The sequence below is a fragment of the Haliotis asinina genome, chromosome 12, assembly GCF_037392515.1.
Source record: "Haliotis asinina isolate JCU_RB_2024 chromosome 12, JCU_Hal_asi_v2, whole genome shotgun sequence".
Classification (NCBI taxonomy): domain Eukaryota; kingdom Metazoa; phylum Mollusca; class Gastropoda; order Lepetellida; family Haliotidae; genus Haliotis; species Haliotis asinina.
This window is the reverse complement of record NC_090291.1, coordinates 50,471,243-50,493,280: the sequence shown is the minus strand read 5'-3', so window position 1 is coordinate 50,493,280 and position 22,038 is coordinate 50,471,243. Positions and strand designations below refer to the sequence as shown.

Here is a 22,038-nt window from a genome sequence, read left to right as displayed (position 1 = left end):
TTTAAGAATATAATTGGAAGACGATTCGAATAGGCTTAGCCTAAAAATAAGGGGTTTTGTGTGTTTGAATGTTATACAGTTGATCAGTGTAAGGGTATTTTGGTGTGTAAAAGAGACGTGTCCATTCCTCAAAGACAATTCTCCCATCCAGTTTGGCCAACGTCAAGATGGGGACGTTTTAGTGCATTAATATAACCACTCCTTCGTCTGTCTGTTTAGTATAAAGTAAACAAAATACTGAAAGAGAGACTGACATCTTTAATTCAAACGAAAGCGGAATGTTCATAATTAAGCAACAACAGAACATAGAGTTTTAATAAAATCCTTTACACAATATACGTATATATACAATAGTTTAATAGACTTCATAAAGTTTTAAATCTCGCGGATTTCTTCTGTCAGTGCACTTGAAATATGCGTGGCTGCAACCCACGGCTGCCATCACAGAACTCCTCTGTACCACATGTACATGTTGCGACACCTAGAGCCGTATTTCAATGAGCATTGCAGGTGAGCAATGAGGGTGGAAGGAGCTTAGCGTCTCATTGGACTTCGGAGGAACAACGCGCCTGTCTGCCCATGAACTCGATGGATCTGTCTGAAAACAAATTTGTACAGTTAGGGCATCAGGTCAGAATATCATTATGGTATCGTTCTAAAGTGACACAAATATATTAACTGTGCAATAATATTCATAATGAACATGAAATATAACAGAGAATTATTTAAGCACAATTTGCAACTATTTTATGTCGTTCTTTTTACACACTTCGAAGTATGTTCCGTCAACTGGAACAAATACTGAACGCTTTTCCATTGACAGGCAGAGCATAGCATAAAATGTCCACAGGTATTCTGCCTATTTTAAACAGCTTCGGCAGATAACCGAGGCTATTCTTAGTAGTGTACGGTTTACATTTGTTAACATCTCGAATAGATGTTTGTAATATTTCCCTCTGACGCATTTATCAAAAACTACACGTCATAAAAATGGATCTCTGTGTCGAGTAATCATGAACGTATTAGACTTCCTGAAGATGAACTTCTGTCCCGTCTGTAACTAATTATAAATACCAATTTTCATATAAGCTTTAGCGTTAGTTATGAAGATGTATTGCATCATTTAAACTCACCTGGATACGGGTGTTGTAGTGATGGTGGTAGTGATGAACAAGGCAATGTGAGATCAGAAAACCGGCACCTAAGGCACAGGTCACCATGGTAACACATAGGGCAATGACGTCACTGTACAAGACTGACACAAAGTGATGCTTGGAGAGACAGGTGAAGGTGAGGTGAAGGATAAGCTTCATGGGCATATAACTGGCGTCCGATCCTGAACTCCTAGAATGACTTCACAGCTACTCAGGTCACAATATTCATACTTCACAGCCAGTATTGTGGACTCCAATAGTCTAGTGTCGAAGGAGCTTAAGATGATACGAATATCATATTTGCAGACTCTAAATCTGATGACGATTTAATATCTGTAAGAACGTATTCACTGTATCATTTCGTTTAATCTCTTTCCAGAGGAATCTGTGCCTAGCCAACAGCCTGTTCTTCCCATTCATTAGGATAAAGTCAACAACACAAATTATCTTTTAATCACAGTCGGTCCAAACACATTGCACATCTCTCATTGTCATAAAATGTTAACATTGCACCTCCCACATTTGGCTCCCTCCATCGGTTCCCTTCAGGAATCTTCCTTGCCATTTTTTTCTGACTGTAGATATGGATGAAACCTATGGGCGTGGCCATATAGACTAGCAATTGACGTTGATTGGAGGCTCTTCTTGTAGATGGCGCTACGTATCAACATCTCATTGAGTGTCGCTGCTGACTGGATGTCATTACGTAGATTTAAATATGGATGGTTGAACATGTTACCATAGAGATTGCACGGGCCCTTTTCATTGGCTGATGCGTGATAGGCACTAAGTGCTGACATAGAAATTCTCCATGGTGATATCATATTGACCGGCATGCTGGGGGGTTCTGAAATAAGAATAAAAACAGTTACTTTATTTGCAGTAATGGCATTGGCGGTCTTGTCATTGACAAATCGTGGTGTCCCCTGCAATGTGTGAAACCGTGTCAACTGTCAGTTTACCAGTCTTTATTAGTGCACTAAGAGATCAATTACGCATATTAAGATGACAGTTTTTTACAAGGGCGCTTAAGTTGCCTCTAACCTCTACCGCATGTTGATGTACCCAGTCATGATTTAACATTGTCGTTTGTACAGTTTTAGAAAAGTCTCTGAATATGTATAATTTTGATAGTAATAACTGATTTAGCATTGCCTCAAAGCCAGAAAATCATCATTCGTCTGAGTTCTGCATTTGATTTACTGTTTTATTTTCTGGGTATATATTTTGCTACACCTTCTTGGTACAGAATGTCAGAGGTCACAAACAGATCCCCTGCCTCAAAGCAAGTGCATATTAGTGTGAAAAGTCCTAACTTCGAGGTAACGCATGCATCTTTACCACATCCTTAAATGACCTAGAGTAATTTAAATCCATGTTCTGTAGCATTGGAGCATTGGCCCATGTACTGTAACACTGACACATGTGCGCTAATGCTGTAACATTGTCGTCCCGGTAGTTACAGCTATACGACCCTGAAATAACCGACCAAGAGCCTATCAACAACATTCATATTTAAGGGATATCCAACTGTGTGTTTTTTCAGCACATTCTGACACTTCTGCTTCCATAATTTGTCATCTTACGAAGAAATGATACCCCCCTGTTGTTTTTCCAACGGAAAACGTCATGTACCGCTGCCAGTGTCTGAACCGACGATATGTCCTCAGCCGAGGCAGACATTTTTCGCATTTTCTGTATTTCACAATTCAAATAAAGACTTCAAGATGAATTCTTTTGATATTATGTAACCTTCTGTGTTTCATTTCTTGCTATCTAAACGTCAACATGGCTTAATCGACGATTCTCTTTTCGTTTTTATATAGTCATCATCTTTCATATTTTGGAAGTTACTCAAACCGGAAATAAAATCCGTGAGTGTTCTATTACAGAAGAAGATATAAATGAATCGACACGTTGATTGCAAACTTATTTTTTGTATTTTTTGTATTTTTAAATGTCAGATACGGTGAAACATGTGTAATTGAAATGGAAAAGAATATTCCTTCTTCACGATTTCTGTTTTTTATAACTGACAGGGTCGAGGTTGTTAACGAAAGACGAGGGTTTTGATGACGTTTGTCTGTGTCATTAACGTTTTCATTCCAGTAAATCATCTCTTGTGGATGACAGGTTTGAGAGGATGTGCAATTAGCAGATTTGATAGACAACACTGGTGATTAACGTCAACACAGTTGCATCTAGTGGTCTGCTGTACTACTGTCAGATACCAAATCAATAGTAACGAGCATTGTCCCCGATTTACCAGGCTAATTCTAGTGGGTAAGACCAACAACGATCTCACATTTTGTATCAAATTAGGAATACAACTGCATAATAAATATATCAGCCTTCCCTACATGCTTCGCTCTTCAAGATGTCCAAGAAAGTGAGATTCGTATTGTCTACAAATTCTGCAAGACGGTATCTCATCTCTTTTGCGTACCGAATACAACACTGCCAGAGAGGCTTTGGAAGTTGTGTTGTCTAATGAAGCAAGAGACAAAGAACTGATCGTTTGAGTGTTTTTTACTCTGGAGAAATCAGCGAACATGGAAACGTTTCTGACAAACCAGGAAAACCAGGAACCTTAGTCAAGGCAGTTGTTGAAATGCTACCTACTGTCATAGGATCTTGACTTCACAATGGGAGGCAACTTTGAACACCTAACTCCAACAATTTAAATTTCCATAGTGGCGAATCCTTTCTCCTCTGTACATGTAAGCATATGGTCTTCTATGTTCATATGAATAAATAGTCGGGATCTGGGTTAGGACTGGCCTTCACCACATAATGCTTGTAAGAACCCTTTCCCGTTTTTCGGTGGCCAGACACAATGGCCTGTTATTCTATGCATATCGCTGTATACCAGTTCCGCAGATCTATACTCATTACGTCAGTCACCGGATTGTCTGGAGCAGACTGGATTATTTTGAGGTCACAGTCATTCAGCTCTTATTTTGATAAGTGCAGTGTTCAAACAACAAACAAAACCAATCAAATGAGTAAATAACTCACCTTGACCCGACTGTTTATAGTGCTCCTCCAGCATCTCGCCAGCTGTGAAGGCCTTCAGGGGGGATCTCGCATATGAGTGGTTCTGGAGGAGGTGTTCCATGGTTTCCCTGAAGAAAACAATCCAAAGAGATTATTATCCACTGTTTCAAATTTGAACAATACAACAATTATTATACGCTAGTAAAAACACTATCCACTGTTTTTATACAATGCAACAATTACTAACCGCTGTTTCAGAACAATACAGCCATTCCTATCCGCTGATTCAAAATGAAACACTTACTATCCACTTTTTTTTTTAAAACAACGCAGCAATTATTATCCACTGTTCGAAAAGAATTACTATCGGCTGTTTCACAACACAAAGAAACTGTTTGAAACCAATGCAGCAAGTACTATCCGCCGTTTCACATCAATTCAATTGTTATCCACTGGTGGTTGAAAACAATTAGTACTCTCTCTTTGAAAACAATGCACCAATTACTATCTGCTGTTTCAAAACAATGTATCAATTACCATACGCTGTTTTAAAACAAAGTAACAATTACTATCCGTTCTTTTAAAACAATGCAACAATTACTATCCGCTGTTTAAACAAATCAGTAATTCCTTTCTGCCGTTGCAACGTACACCAAATAGCATCCCGTGGACAATGTAAGAAAGTGAGAACTTACATCTAGGACTCCATTCTAATCTAAAACAAACTAATCAGGTGCGATTCTCCGCCCAGACAGATTCTAATCGACGTAAAGGTAAAACCAAAATATAAGTATAAAAACCCGAGGGGGACAATGCAGCAAAATACCATTTGACGACATATTCTATCAATAGATTCAACTGGACGAAGTATCTTGAAAATGATAAGATTTTTCAAAATTCTTTTTACGTTATACTTTCCTTGATAACCACCACCACACCTTTTTGCGCCGCAGTTATCATTACAGCTTTTTGCATTCAGTGTGTAGAGCTGGTTACAGGATCTGGATTCTATACGTGATGTTACTAGGAAAGTCAACAGGAGATTGAATTACCTGTCAAAATCGGTAAGTCGTGTAGAGTCACGAAAGCCTTTAGCGAACGGATTACTATCAATCTTTAACTTTGTTATCTGAAAATAAAATACGATCGCTTTAGAGGGAAACATAGTACATATCCAAACGTATACACGGTAAACCTAATTTGTACGAGAGGATGATGAAATCGTCATACTAAACAGAAATAATTATACTAATGTTTTATCTTAACTGTTTATATACTCTTCAAAAAAGTGTGGGATAATGAAATTTCAAACGTTTCTAGGACAGGCATCTTATGAATGCACCACCATTTCCCTCTACTACCACCCCTAAACACAACGCATGATATGCACGTGCACAAAGCAGTAGCCCCATATACGTGCATGGGGTCCCATTCTTGACGTTTTTTCAAGAAGGTTGAGAAATCACTTAGAACATTAATTTCGACACTCATCTTGCATCACACATATATTTGTGTTTGTTTTTTAGTCGTTTGTTTTAAAATGAAAATCGTACACATGCAAAATTATATGTCATACACCAATCATCTTTCAAAAGCGACTACATTCTAAATAACTATGGTTGTAAGGAAGTGCAAATGGTGATGCGCTCTCAAAACATTCAATAATATCCTATCAACATTGATTGATTCCGATAAATCTCCTAAATATTTAAATCGTAAATAAATAAAAAACCAAAACAGCAATGACGATCCCCTACTTTTTTAAAGAATATGTACAACCACATGAAATTATTAATGCTCAATGTTCAATCAACATTTTTGTGAAACGCGATATGCACACTGAAAATGTCAGAAGAAACCACAAAACCTTTTCTACATTCATGAGAAATCTCTGCCTAAAGCAGAGTCAGTTGTGCAGTTATGACCATATCATGAGCAGATGTTTGTTTCAGTAGTATTACAGCTGTATTATGTAGCAGTCGTTAAGATAACAACTGTATATATCTGGAGTATATCTGATTTACACTGACTCTGAAGTGGTACATATCTGGTCAAATTCTGAATATAACTTATGCATATCTGACTAACGCTATGTGTAGCTGGTGTACATTGGATATCACACAAACACTACCGTTGTACAAAACAACCTTAGCGCAAAGACTGCAATACGTCTATGTTAACGTATGAGAGTTACGGTCACCTTAGAACTAAGAACGCATTGTACAACGGCACCTGGTATATATTTGACTAACTTTACACGTAACAGATTCACGTATGACTCGCTATGTCCCACTACTATGCATCTGGTCGGGATGCTTAGGCATATATTTGACGACAAAGAAACTTACCAGCTGATTCTGGTACGCTGTGACGCCAATGAAAACGGTTTCCTTGAAAATGAAGGATTTGACCTTCTGCATGTCCAGGCTAGAGAGGGGGAGTTGGGTATCATCCGTCTTCTTCAGGAGATGAATCCTGGGCTGGTACTTGTGCATTGAGTTCAGGATCACCTACAATACAGAACATCGCGGTGAAGGAAGGAGTGAGGGAGAGGAGTATGTCATTCATCACAGTCGGTTTTTCAGGGGACACAGGTGGTACGTTCGTAATATGAGTTGCGTCCCTTCGATGTAGCCGGATCCTTCCTTTGCATATTCGATTCCCCTGATTGTGATAAGCGGTGTGTTCGCACAAAACCCTAGAGTTGCTGATTATTCCAAAGTGGTCAACATGTTAAACGATATTTCGGCTTCAACATTGCACTAACAACTAATAAGGACTGAAATACTCCTGAAAGTGGTGTAAAATCAATCTATCAACATTTTGTGCGTTTGCAGTCACATCTAACAGCTGGAACTGTTGTCTGTTTTTGTTCGATTTCCCAGATTACAAATGACTGGTCTGCCTTTCATATAACAAAACTCTCAATGGTATTTGCTGACATATACATTAACGAAACAAATACCTCGATTTACATACATTTCCTGTACATGTGTTCCTTATCATTCACGTAGTCATATTATGTAAACGAACTTGTCATCAGCTTCAATTTTTCCAAAAGCCAAATCGCCAAAAAATGTAATAAAAACGGTCTGGTTGTAAATTCTCCATAGCTTGCAATCTAAAGTCACTTCCATTTGAAATCAACATTTCAACTCTCACATCTCACGCCGATAAGTGTCAACTTAGCATTTGACATAAGGTTTTAAACCAGCCAAAAAACGACTGACATGTTTATTTTTCTTCTTGAAGAGGGGAAATGAGTGTGTCGACACCATGTCATTGGAACACACGGGTTATCAGAATCCTTTCCGTGGGGCAGGGAATTGATCTATGCATCCCCAAGCGGCAATAGCGCGACCTAACATAAATTCATGAAATGAGATACGCGGTAAATAAACAGTTGTTGTGGAGTGTTTGTGTTGCATACAAAGCCCCTACATTACCACTGACACATGCTGGTGAAGATAGGACTCATTCTGCAAACAGGAACTCCGTCAGCTCCATCACTGTTGGCCTAAACACCAGCCTCTTTAACTCATCTTCCTAAAACCAGGCTACTTAACTTGTCCTTCAGGAATGCCATGCATTCGGTTTATCTGATTACAGATTTCACTCGACAAGTGTCAACATGACATCCGGGTTATTTAGGGGCCTACCCAGACTACCAGACTTGTCATTTTCTTATGGGGAAAACCCTTTTTACGGACAAGTGGTTTTTTAACCAGAATGTCCTCAATGATGGATCTTCGGAACAATTAACAGTTTTGAAGTGTGAGGTGCTCGGTTCTTCCCTTGTTTGTACATATCCAAGTAATTGAAGTTCTTAATAAACGAGCTTACATGACGTTTTATAAGAGAATTACGGGTGTCGTTGTATTTCAGCTTTCAGTCTTTTCCCTGTTGGAACCATATTCGGGTAAAAGAAATTTCATTATTTATAGTCACCCTGTGGACTGATAAGCAACAGCACGCATTACATCCAATGAGACTTTGCTTGTCACTCTGGCACTGATATATTCACTCTGGCACTGCATATATATCGAATAAAATACATGAGGCTTTAACATGTTTCTCAAAAATTAAAGCTACGGTATCCCTCAAATTACTTTGAATTAAAATTCTAGTTACATATTTTTATAACTGAATTTAAAAATTCCATTTGAAAAAATGCATTGACATCAACAGTGATCAGGTTCGCCATGGCCAACTTCAGTGAATATATAGCGACTTCAACTAAAGTATCAGTTTTTCATCCATCCTATCTTGTAATTAAGGTGTATTTGATTGATTTGCTATTGCATGAGTTTGATTACACACTATAGACTTTGAATAATTGTGTTTAAGATTGCAGATCATTATTTTACAGCTAGTAAATTTCTTTTCAGTGAGGACACGTCTTCATTGGTATGTAATTCGTATTGTTGCCGATAGGTGTAGCAAGGGGTCAAGACCGTTCCAGCTTTTGTGGATATGATTTTGCTAGACGAAATCGAGACTTTCATTTTCATAGCCGGTATGGGAATAAAAGCATTATTCTGACTGTCGTTTTTTTTTACAATTGCAACCTTGTTATATTCGACGTAATTAATGAATCAAACTAGAAATTTTTTTGAGATGTGACCAAAAGTCTTCAAAACGTTAATTAAACATTTCTGGAATGAAACTTTTCGTCGTAAACGCTGCAAATTTAAGGTTAAATGGAAACAATGATGTTCGAATCTTATACCTCACGAGGGAGAAACCATTACTTGTCTCTTTCATATTAGGATGCCGTCGGTCATGACTTTATATTTGTTATGCAACAAAGTCCACTTACTACACGTGTGTTTATTAATTATTTATGTAGGTATCTCATTAGCCATACGAAAAGTGGGTGAGTTTACTTTAATGCCGCATTAAAAAATATTCCAGCTATATGTCGGTGCTATGCATAGCTCATGGATAAAACTAGTTTTAAAGACCATCTAATTTTAATGCTCTAACGTCACGGAAGATCTGCCTAGAAGCCATTGCATATGTGTAATGACCACATGACACGTATATACTCACGTGACCACTCTTGTCCAGAATATTATTGGTCAGTTTCAGTTTCTCGAAGGACACTGTCTGTTTCATGAGCTGCTCCCCTGTGAAGGGAGAATCCGGGTGGACATTGAATCGTGCGGGCAGAGGTGGGTCTGCCTTCCCCGCCACCAGCCACGACGACCTGTGGTAGGCGTACCGATAACGCTTGTTGTCCACGGGCACGACATCCATGACGACAATGTAACGTTGTTCGGGGTCAAGGCCAGCGAAGGAGACACGTAAGGTCGGGAACATGCGCCTGCAAAACGAGTTTTTCATTGTTACATGGATTTTGGTGGTGAACTGACGCTGGGATAGTGATGCCAGTGTTCAAGGTGATCTGATCCTAACCAGTCTTGACAATGATTCACACAAGTGACACAATCCCTTCCATGGTAATAGGAAAGCAGACACCGTTGCTCCATTCAGACTACATTATTATGTTTATATTTATTAAATATTGTTGACACGAGATATTCGTGACAAGCTGACGCAAAAGCAAACCAAGTGCAACACATTCAGCAAACGTTACCACGATGAAAAGATTGGTTGAAACACAGTAAACTTAGGTTGAAAACACAACAATGATGCCCAAATACCACACATTATCGTGGAGAAACTTGTTTCTTGTCTGTTTCTGATTTGACCATGGATGTATGCTTCCTTATACTGAATAGAACAATGATGTGTTTACTAATTCATCTTTAAACACCGCTACTCCAAGTCACTTCCTAACAAGAACAGAATGATATTTACCAATATCGATATAATGCAAACACCAAGAACAAGCCACTGTTACTTTCACTGAGTTCGACTTAAGGCATCAAAAATACATAACATCAGTTTCCGTACCCCATGTCAGTGATGACATCGTATTTTCCCAGGAACAAAGGAACTGCCACTCTTGTTTTCAATGAGTTCAGCTTAAGAAATCCAAAATACTTATTATAACATCAGTTTTCACGCCACATTTCAGTGGTGCAATGATCAGTCCCAGCAATGCTATTACATGCATAAATGCATGATAAAATGTTTACAGAAGTCACAGAAGAACACGTCAAGAAAACACCAGGAACACACCCATAACATATGCTTGTAAGCCAAAAGCCGTGACCTCGTCACTTACGACAGTTTCGAGTTAACAGGTCGTAACACACTCCCCCGTGGAAACAAACATGACACTTTTTCCTTTCAGAGCGACAAATCAGAGTCGATTATCAGTAAAATTATGATACCGATCACTGTGTTGGGTATCAGGTCTTGTAGCATAATTGATGACGATTTCCTGTCTTTATGAAAGGAGGAGAGGTAGGCTAGATTACTGAACTAGACCCCACGTATATACAATTGCCGGGCCAGGAACATGCGATGCGATGGTTATCATGACCCCAGTGGGAAAGTCTACCAAGGCGTTTAGGCTTACTCATTTAGATGAAAAGACAGTGTCAAACATGGTATATCTTCCCTTGTCGATCTTTCACAACTTATCTGCCACACACAAAACGAAAGTCAGCTCAGGTCGCTTGACTAAACTCTTGTCATGAAGTCCCCCAAACAATGGCAGTTTTAAACCTGAAGTCAGTATTGTTTCTACCCCCGTTACATACTATGCCACCCGGGCTTTCAAAACACCCGTGATTACTACAGCGGTAACTCTATACTACGGTCAAGGTTTAATCGCGACAATTTTCTAAATCTCTTTTTTTTCAGAGAGCGCACGTGTTGGTTTTCAAGAAAGGGACCGGTGTTGTCTCTTTGAATCGATTTACAATTTGCAAGGTGTGTTTTCAACGTGGCACCTGTCGTCACCGATGCGTGTCTCCGGCTACAGGACTACATGCGAGCGTGTTAAGTGAGATGTACCAGGGCTAGCCGCTCGCACAGAAACACACACTCAAATTGGTCTCAAGGTCGATATTGTCACTCTGTGTGAAACACAGAATCGTTGTATTCCAGATCAGTTAATGAGGAACCAATCATTAGATGGTTGACGATATTGACATGGAATAATAAAACGGTGTTGGTGCCAGTTTTTGATGACATTATGATAATGGCTATCCTTAAATGAGTTCGTCAACTAAGTACACAATACATTCGACCAATTTAAATACTAAACTCCACGTTATGTTTCAAGTACAAAGGCGGCGCCAAACACAATGCACTATCGGATATTAGTCATTTCATAACTTTAAACCGCTAACGGGATTAATCATTATCGTTTATCTGCAAACATATTGGGTGTTAAAGGCAAAGTAGCGGTAAGAGGATCGTTGGAAATCGGTAATGACACCAGGTGTTCACCAATACCCCTCCCTGCTCTACGATTCAGGTTCGGTCATACTTCATAATGAGAGCACGAAACGTACACCCCAACAAAATGCCTCTATGTATCGATGTCACAGCAATGCCTTCGGGAGTGTCACGTACTCGGTGACACCAATCGCTGCGAGTGTCACATGTGAAACATAATGTTTTTTCCAACATTGATACTAAATGAGAATCTTACGGGGAGCGACACGTCCAAGAAGGCATTATTGAGTGCCAAGTGTCATTCCATTGACATCAATGGCATCAAGTCTGCGTGATCATTAGGACCTCTTCCACAACACACGAAAGGGAGAACAGAAAATATAAGTTTGGAAACAAACATCACCTTTAACGAATGATTAAGTATTCATTGCCACCTCGTGTATAACCTCCATGTGTAAATGGGTACGTAAAATGGCTGTGCCGACATTGAAGGCGGGATTTATACCTGCCAGGTCGAAGGTTAATTTTGCCAGTGCGCAACAGCTCAGTTGGCTGTGAAGACGGGTCAGATTACTTATGGACGCGGAAAGCTCGACAGACTGCCTTGATAATAGGGAATGAAACGTTTGTATCACATAATTAGATACTGGAAGAGAAACGTTCACTTGTGACGCTGCCTCTTGTCAAATATGTTCAGTACCCGTGTTTGGAATTGAGCCAAATTATGTCGTTGTGCGACAGGGGGTGGATCGCTGGAATACGAGGGGGACGAAACAAGGGTGTGGTAAGATAGGGCAGCGTTAGAGCTGATCCCTTACAAACCATTTGGCTTTCCTGGCGTTTTGTTGTTGTATTGATATTGGTGAAAATACATTTTCAAAGCTTCGTTCGTTGTGCATGGATTAGGCTAAATGTTGGGGATTATCGTCGCGGTGCGTTAGAGGTAATGCTGGCGATTAAAACAGGCTGCGTGTCTGTGAATATGTGTGTGTCTGAGTGTGTGTGTGTGTGTGTGAGAGAGAGAGAGACAGAGAGAAAGAGAGAGAGAGAGATACGGAGCGAGACAGAGACTGAGACAGTGGGTCTCCCTCATAACGTTAGACGTTTCTACAGTAGATTGAATAAAAGAAACGTTTCACGTCACAACTTCGTTAGTGCTCATTAATATTTAAATAATATATTAATTTAGTGATGACTGAGCATAAAGGTTTAGAACAAATATCTTTCAAGATATTATTGATCTAAAAAATGTTTTGTTCATCATTCTTGTCACGTCACGGCACATTTTGAGCATCAAACCCAGTTACCCGCAACGGTCGAGCGCTGTAACCTGTGTGCTATCCTGTCGCTCCGACAGAGCACGAAATTGCAAATGCCCGCATGTCAGTTAGTTTCTTTACATGTGATTCATCACGAGACAGTAGAGACTAAGAACTACATTTCACTCGAGACTTATTCATAAATGAACTGACAAACTAGCCGAAAAACTTTCCGATGTAAATGATTTGAGAAAAGTTAACTTAATTAACCATTGTTCCTAGCACGCAAGCATTAACTCATTCAATAATACTTTCAAAAGAAAAACCAAAAAATGTTCTTCTTTCAAATCCATCTCCATCAAGCGAAGAAAACATACACTGCTGGTATATTTTTTATGTTCTGTTCTTTTTTATCCAAATCAAAATTCCTGAATCGAGTTTCTTTTTACGTGTCGTGGTTTAATCCATCAATTCTCCTCTCATGGAAATTGAACTCACGTACAATATTCGAACATTCGGTCAGACGATGACATGGACGGCCTCAGCTGATGTATATCTAAATATAATTATGCCTTCTTTGTTCTAGGGGCCACAGAATTAAGCCCAAGTCAAGTATCCGTTAACCTGAGATCGCTCGAACTAACAACCCTATTAAATCTAGCTAGAACTGATGGTCGGTGTAGAGCATAAGAGGCGGGGAAAGTCAACCCGTTTCAATGATGAAGAGGAAGTTTGCGTGTTTGACTCCGTCAACCACCGCGAGGACATACGGGATAATATAGTTAGTAATTTGATGAAGGCGATGTCGTCACTGCAACGCACCAATGTTATTTTCTGATAGTGTTTTGCGAAATGCAGTAGCGCATTTTATCTTAAGTCGACAACCCTATTACCGGGTTTATATTCCGCCGCGATCTGCTCGAGCAAAAGGCATACATCAAACGAGTACCGAATAATGAATGTATTTCAAAAAACAAAGGCATCGTGACAAATTACTTCTTTTTAACCCCGATAAAGGCTAGTTCAAAATAACTCTTAATTTTCTCCCAACGTAGTGAACGCGTAAATTATCCGTATAGAGAGACATTAAATCCTCACACTGACAAACGGAGTAGAGATCGCGTTCTGGCTTCCACGCTTAATTACATGATACAAAATTGCCAATAACATAAGTACTAGCGAGATGAAGGCCGCGCGAGCCCCAGTATAACAGTCGTGCAACGAGATAATGCTTTAATTGGATTAAAGGATTCGGTGATGATAGTGGTTGTGATATTTCTCCTATGGGGGGATAAAGGAAACAGAGAAAATGAGAGAAATAAAAACTTTTATCAAAGAGACAAGAAACTAATTGACTAATCTATTATCATGGGAGTGTCCCCTATTTTGTGATATCTTCAGAACATTTGAATGAAAATGATATTGTTTATTCTGCCCCGATTGGCCAAGTCCAATTATATTGTCTTCTATAACACTTACATGAAGAAATCTTTAATTAAAGCTCACATTACCTATCTGCGGAGTTGGAAAGTTTTGAACTTTCTCTCAGCTAGTTTATTGTCCGCATCGTTCTTTGCAAGATAACAAAAGACATGCCTACACGCAGAGCATGAGATCGTGAATTACATACAGTAGAACCAAACACGGACAAATATTATAAATAAGTCCAGAGCTTTTCATCCACTGATAACATCCTTTATCTATATGGCATTTATCTTTTTAACCAATCGTCTATTGAACTGTTGCATGTATTTTTATCATATTCATCTCAAACAGCTTTATAGATGCAGAAGTATTGGCACTGCTTCACCCAGCATCAGGACATGTGTGCCATCAGTAACAATGTTCTAAAAATATCATCTAGAAAAAATATTTTGTTATTTTTTTCATCCATGTAAGGCTTCCTCCTATAGATATAATCAAAGTATTCTTTTAGTGATTTCCAAAGCTGGTACAGCTTGCCTGGTAATCCATTACAATTCCGAAGCTTTGTTGTTAGAGAAGAAAGCCGGAGAGTTTTATTACATACGTCGGAGAGTATTTAGTTTCGAAACGGCAACAACGAAAATCCTTTACATGTTTGATGTGTTGATATGATGTGGGTATATTCTTACTAGTTTAGTATTTCGTAACTTTGTCAAAATGTCAGTGGATTGTTTTATTTTAATGTGCAATAACAAATTCAAGAGACTCAGGGTGATGTCAACAAAGATATGATATGAATCATGTTTTTTTTTTTAAATAAATGGGATCTGTTTGCAGAAACGGGTATATATTTCTGTATGGTCATTTGAGCGTAACGCTGATTGTTCGTTAAAAGATCAACTGGATAACTGTACCGATACGGGTACAAACATATGTTAACTGGCCGCACACATGGTGGAACTATAAAGTGTGGTGGCAGTTTTGAGAAATACAGTAACGACCATTATTCAAAATTGTACTTGGTAATTAAACCAAAACAGTGCCCATCCCCACCTGGTTGATTTACCACCGTGCACCTGTTAGCGACCCTGGTGCCCACTCTGAGTTCAACAGAATTCCTCATTAACCCTTTATGAGAGAGCTACGTTAGATATTGAAAGTGCATTTGGTACTGCAATCCAAGCAAAACTATGAATATCCATGAAAAAATAAGCTTCGGAATCGAGTGGTCTGGAACACGAGGCCATAAACACAGTAATGTAGAGTAGAGTAATACTATACATTTTCAAGTACACACGAGATCGTATAAACATCTCGTTAAGAAAATTATATAATTCAAATAGGCTACTCAAACATCTTTGTTGGTATTCAACACTTGTCAAGACATTTTAATTTCATAATAATTTATATTAAGTTTTATTTGTTGCTAAAAGGGACCCGACTGTGAATACACACAAACTGTATTCGTATTGTTTGATTTTTTCATGCATAAGTTAAGTTCAATTGGACCTAAAAGTATGGTACATATGCATACCATACACCACCATAACTGTCCCCATGTCCACGATAGCTACATAGCCTTGAGACAATCGTGAAAATGATGAAAACGTTTATTATGAAAGAGGAATGGGGATGTCTTGACATTAAATTCCCAAAGGTTACTTGACCACATTTGGAATTGAACCCGCCCCACGAGCGAATACACCAGCCACTTGACTACTGAAGAACCTCCTCGCACAGGCCATGCCCCTGAGGAACAAGCTGTTTAAGCACATGGTGTTCTTAAATACGTAATGTGCTTAATATAGGTGTTTGTGTCGTTTGTGGGAGGACGGAAACTATAAATTACATCACCGTAAAAACGGAATTCGGAGCGACTGAAATTGTTAACATTTCTATAAAAGAGCGCCATGTCTCCATGAACAAGATCACATAGCATGATAAATAGGTTGATTGTTTCCTAAACGCCACGTGGTGTTGAATGCATATTACAAGCGAGCATGCATTAATTACACAGCAAACACAAGTTTCAGTATAGATAAGTACATTTCAATTGACTTCAAAATAGGTCTGACCCTACAGATTGAATAATCACCATTTTACCCTACCAGACGATCGTGTTAACCAATGATAGTTATTTGAGACAATAAACAGACACATTTAGACCATAAACTTTCTTTTTACTGTCATTGCACAATCAGGTTGCCATTGAAAGTGAGAAAGCGAGGTCCTCCCATTTTCGCCGCGGGGGTCCCGTCAATGTTGGCGCATAGAATGGAGGTAGTATTTGAGCATTCACACAAGATTTTATGGGACTTTTATAGTCTGATTTATTTAAGATTGACTCGCGAAATGTGAGCATGCGTTTAATTACTGATCACGACAAAGCCCGAATTCCCCGTGAATCGCCACCACAGTCACAACTCCTTACAAATAGTCGTTGACCGGTAATTATCCGGTTGTAATTGGAAAACAGTTTCACCATCACCTGCGTTCAGTCTCTCTCTAAATCCCCCTCCGTAATGATATCATGGGATTGACATAACAGGGCAATTTATGATCCCCGACAAGGGATAATTTGACCGCGTTAAAATGTTGCTACAAGTCAAGATCATCACAAATTAGCACATACGAATGTTTATGGGTCTGTTGTGGTCATTTGTTGAGCGTGGTCATCGTCATTATCGCCCCCCTATATACGACCATTGTCACAAAATGCTCCGTCTATTGTCCAAACAGCGACTCACAAAGCGAGCTGTGTTTGACATCCAGTGACGAGGCAGTGTAGTGGGCGATCGATCCTCGTGTTACGGGACATGTTCAGTAGCAGAGATACAGTACAAGCTCTCACTGGACTTCGTGTGTATTCCACAGCAATAGGTCGATGAATGCAATGAATCTGTCCTACCTACACCTACATGCTTGCTGGTGTCGGAGTGTGACTTCTAAACTACCAACCATAGTAAAACGGATGAGCCTGACTCGAATTTGTTAACTTTGTACCTGATAAGCCCTTTACTGGATGGGGAATTCTCTCTGACCACAGCTTCTAATATTCCAGTGCCATGACACCATATTTCATTAAAACCGCTTAATGACCGAAATTTACCTTGAATAAATCTCATACTAGACACTTGCCCAGTTTCTGTAGCTATCAGTTGCAATAGTGTTATGTCGCTTATATTTTCATAATCTCAAGTGTTAGACGTTTCAACCAGTAAACGTTTATTCCGAGTAAAATTGAAATAATTCTGCCGTCTTTCATGAAAACATATATGGTATTATAATACTACTTTGATTCAATAGTGCAATACGACGTCACTGATAAATTAAATCCATTTGAAATGCACCAATACTAAAGCATTGATAACGAAACTTTGTGTCATTGAAATAAGTTACCTTGGATTATGAAAAGAAATATTTATCTACCTGCCAGTTTTCGTAATAATCATTTCAGTTCCAAGATCGTGGAATTTGTCCCATAACTCTTTCGTCTCAAGGCGGCACTCCACACAGTCTAGTTCCCCGATCACTTTTCGTGTGTCATCTACGATTTTGCTAACTTCCGGTGTTTCTGCTCTTTCATCGTCAGCAGATTCTGAAAAGAAACGAAGAAAGAATATTCATAAAAAAGGAAGTGTTTTAATTATCTTTAATGACAGTGGTACGTTTAAGTTTTAGGAAATATAATCCTGGTGTCACATGATTCCATAGCTCAACAAAAACGCCATAAATGATATCCATATATATTTATTGATAAAACTGAGAATATTTTGGTAGTGAAAAGTTAAAGCGGCCCTTAATGTCCATACATATGAATATTGTTCGTTCATGCGCACATCTTTTGATCGATGTTAAGAAATAACGACATTTAACAGAGCGATATAACGAATTATCGGTAGCAAGATTCGACAGATATCTATGCAAGTGAGATATATTGTTTTTCGAATATATTATGATGAGATAATATGCTCATGATAAGTATGAAAATCATTCATATCAAATCATTTCAAAGATTCAGTCATGATTTCACTTATTTCTGTAGTGATATATGCGAAATGTTATCTTTCTCCATATCAGCATATTATATTAGGAGTTTTTTATTGACATGGTAATAGATGTGAGATATATTTTTGCACAAATTAAGTTTACAAAATATGACAACGAACTTCAACCTTGCTGAACATGCTTAATTTCATCTCAGTTACTTGTACGATTTGAAGTCTACGAAAATATTTACAGTTTGCTTGTCATTCTTAAACATGCGAGTGTTAACATAACGATAAATAAATTGTACCGCAATTAAGATAACGCGGAAGTTGTGAATAAAGTTAACGAGGTAAACAAAATTTGATTATGCCCTCGACTTTGGACGGAAAGTCTGTAATGCTTAAAACTATTTCAGTACAACCCCTGAAGAATTCTCATCAAGATTGGACTGAGTGGGTGGTTGGTGGCACTTCAGGGTGACTTAGCGCAGTTATCAGTAAGACATACGTAGAGATATCTACAGGCTTATCATGGTGTAAGTTGCAACTTGCTCACTGGCAGACACTGGTCCATTCATAGCCTGGATTCACAGAACATGTTCATTCACTCTAATCTGTTCATTGTAAATGGCGATTATATGTTTAAACATGGATATTGAAACATTGCAGTAATTCATACAACTGAAATTCTTTAAGTTTAGGTCTATTTTATTGAAGAAAACGTATTTAAATACTTAAGATTTTCCTTTCAAAGTGCTACTACTTGATAATCAGCTGAGGTATGATATCATTGTTTACTTATCATGATTAAAAGATATTGCTATGATTTTAAAACTTGTCATAATATGTGAAAACAAATCAATTTTTCATTCTTTTATCACATTTTATTTTTATATAAATACCATCTGTTTATTTATCATTATGAACAAATTAGCTTAACAGTATTTTATAATGGTATTTTATCTCGACTATAACTAAGGCTGTCGAATCGACATAACTCAAGGACATATTCATAATATCATACCATCACAGTTTGAATTTTACTCTACTTGCAACCCGTAATTATTTTTGATGAAGTAGACAGTTGGACGGTATTGATCAATGTATACTTTCTGTATGTGAAACACATCTTTGTATCACTCTTACATTACTCTTAACGACTCAGACGGTTAGTGTAAAACATTTACTTGTCTCAAGTTGTTATCCTACAGCACAAGTCATGTGAAAATTAACGGAAACCACGCTTCTTTCACTATATCCATTAATGGCTCATTCTGTCGCGAGGCATTTTCTTAATATGTGAAGTAAAGTTTGATTTCCTACATTGATATAACTGAAAATATGTTTAATATATACCAAATATCATTTTATATATGCAAGCAGTTAAATATTATCATGAAAATACATGCACGTATGGCGTTTATGATTAGTACAATAAATGGGAAATGGTATGGGAAATTAAACATCATCTACTATAGACATATCACTGTTAATATTTCTTCCGATTATTTTACTAGTTAACTAATAAGTGTTCGGTTCAGCACCGAGGATGGACGCCCGTATCAGTGTAACGACCTCACCGAGTGAGATTACGCATGTTCTATATGTTCGTTTGTCAAACACAAATATGTTTTGTCGTTGACTTATTACATAATACGGCAATAATTATTCGATACTAATCAGTCATGGCGCTGACGTTTGATATAACATAAACACTGATGTCAAATGATTATTATATATTCCATGGTAATAGAGTAAAATTACGACGATTTTGGTTGTAACGTCACTTTGACTTGGAAACGCCTAGACTGGGCCTGGAACCAACTCTTATCGGAAAAACAACTTAGAGGGTGTGTAAACTCCCATAGAAAAAACCGCCAGGCTCAGACCAGAGCCTATGGACGCTGAGATATTGCAGAGACAATTTGAGAATTCTTGGAGCCTGAGAAAAATTGGAGGTATTCTAACTGACTACGTAAACCCACAAATGTTAGGCATGGGGAATTTTTAACAAGGATCACGAAAGCCCACCAGCGTCGTTCACTGACAGAGTGTATACAGTTGTAAGGGGGCTCGGAGTATTGTGTCGAGTCGTATACCACTTACCCAACACAATATATCAGGCCTTAAGATGCCAAATGTACAATTTTCATTTCTTTGGGTCTTTTTGAGGGTGATGTATAGCCCCTTGACATTTGTTCACGTTTGTAAAAAATATGGAGTGTGTATTTTGAAATATTTGTGTTATCTTATTACTAACAGATGAACGGTTAGACAACAAAATAGATAGACGTAATGGGAAAATGTTTTGTAGTTTCTGATACTAGTATGCGGAACCATTTTCACGTCCCATCTCGAATACACCCACGGGTCTTCATTATAATACGGTATACAGGCAGGCTGAAGTTATTGAAAAGAATTAATAAGTATAAAGATATTCTTACCAACTGTTATTTCGATATCATCGTCTTCTTCTTCTTCTTCTGGTACTGGGACAGGCTTGTGAGTTTTTGTCGTTAATGACCCCCCAAGAATAGCAGCAATACTGAAGTTGGTGGTCTTTGGTGACGAAACAGAGGATTCTCGAGTCACCGTGACGATGTCGTCACTGTCAGCGTCCCCCACAACATCAGATGACCTGTTCACAACATCGTCAGCCTGTACGTCCATCCTATGACAGTAACAGTTCCTTGGAGGTGAAGTAGATTCTTAACTTCTGTACTGTGATCCGTCTAACTCCGCTCTCTGTGATTACTGATTCATGCGCCTATTTCACAAATTTTCATCCTCTGTTGTTGACTTCTCAAGTGAAATGGTCCTGCCTCGTGGAAATTACCTCAAGAAAATAGAATTCAGACTAATCATCAACACACAATCGCCTATCGCACGCAACCTTTCTCAGTGGGTCTATAGTCAAGAGCTTCACCTCCGTTGCATGTTACGAACGCCATGATTGGCTAATGTAAAGTCGCCATTCAGATATTGTAGGCGGGTCTATGTGTTCTGCTCGCGGATTAGGTATCACTTAATTGGTCGACGCGATACCGTCTCTTTCAACACATAACAGCTTCCGCTAGTCTTGTTACACTCGGGGGGCTAGAGAGGCATTTAATCATCTGGCCCCTGACCTAGGGTCTCTAACTCACGCTGATGGCGAGGCCAGGAGACACTGTGGACTGCATCGACACAAAGCCGGTTCATATTACGTCGACTAAAACCACAAGCTTCACTTTGTTTGAGATTGTGTATTGTTGAAGGCAATACAATATTTCTTAATCTCACCATATTTTTTTAGGGTGAGGAGTGTCGGGGATGCAAACGTTTTTAATCCAGCTTCTATAGGTAATGGGAACTCCCGTCCAACGATAAGTCGCAGATCCATTTTAACACTACCCTGTTTTCTCTAACAGAGAACTTGTTTATATAACTGGAACCAGGGCAATTTATTCTCCTGGAAACTGTCACTAAATGAAACGGCAAAACACTGCTATTTGCTCTTGCGTGTTACAATGAACTGAAAAAGCTAAGCTCAATTTTTCAACTTGATTAAATTCTCCTCACAAAACCACATTTCTTCATTTTGATTTCGAAAATAACGAAGAACCTGTCAATCATGTGTTTTGCCTTTTGAAAATTCTATGAAAATACCGTGTACTAATTATAATAACCTTGAAACTACCAGAGTATAAGCATAACAATTTCATCTGATTTGACCAGAGCATAAACAGTTTAAATTCTAGATGTTACAAATGAATACGTTTAAACATCTAAATATTCTATCGGAAGAACAATAGTTATATTTAGAATGTTCAGTCTCAGTAGAACATGTTTATGCATGAAAACGATTTATCCTAGCACCTTATGCGTTTCATGGTTAACGGCAATCCTGGGACGCCG

The 22,038-nt window shown here is 38.5% G+C and overlaps 1 protein-coding gene across 1 annotated transcript; it reads right to left on the bottom strand.

The window, feature by feature from the left end:
- Positions 1 to 243: 243 nt before the first annotated feature.
- Positions 244 to 21,074, bottom strand: LOC137258291 (T-box transcription factor TBX20-like). Its single transcript, XM_067795919.1, has 8 exons — positions 20,586 to 21,074; positions 17,582 to 17,750; positions 9,204 to 9,477; positions 6,500 to 6,661; positions 5,204 to 5,280; positions 4,173 to 4,279; positions 1,134 to 2,001; positions 244 to 598 (listed from the first exon to the last, which is right to left on the bottom strand). Exons 1-7 carry the CDS (start codon positions 20,809 to 20,811, stop codon positions 1,700 to 1,702), a joined length of 1,317 nt encoding a protein of 438 aa, XP_067652020.1. The 5' UTR covers positions 20,812 to 21,074; the 3' UTR covers positions 244 to 598; positions 1,134 to 1,699.
- Positions 21,075 to 22,038: the final 964 nt, after the last annotated feature.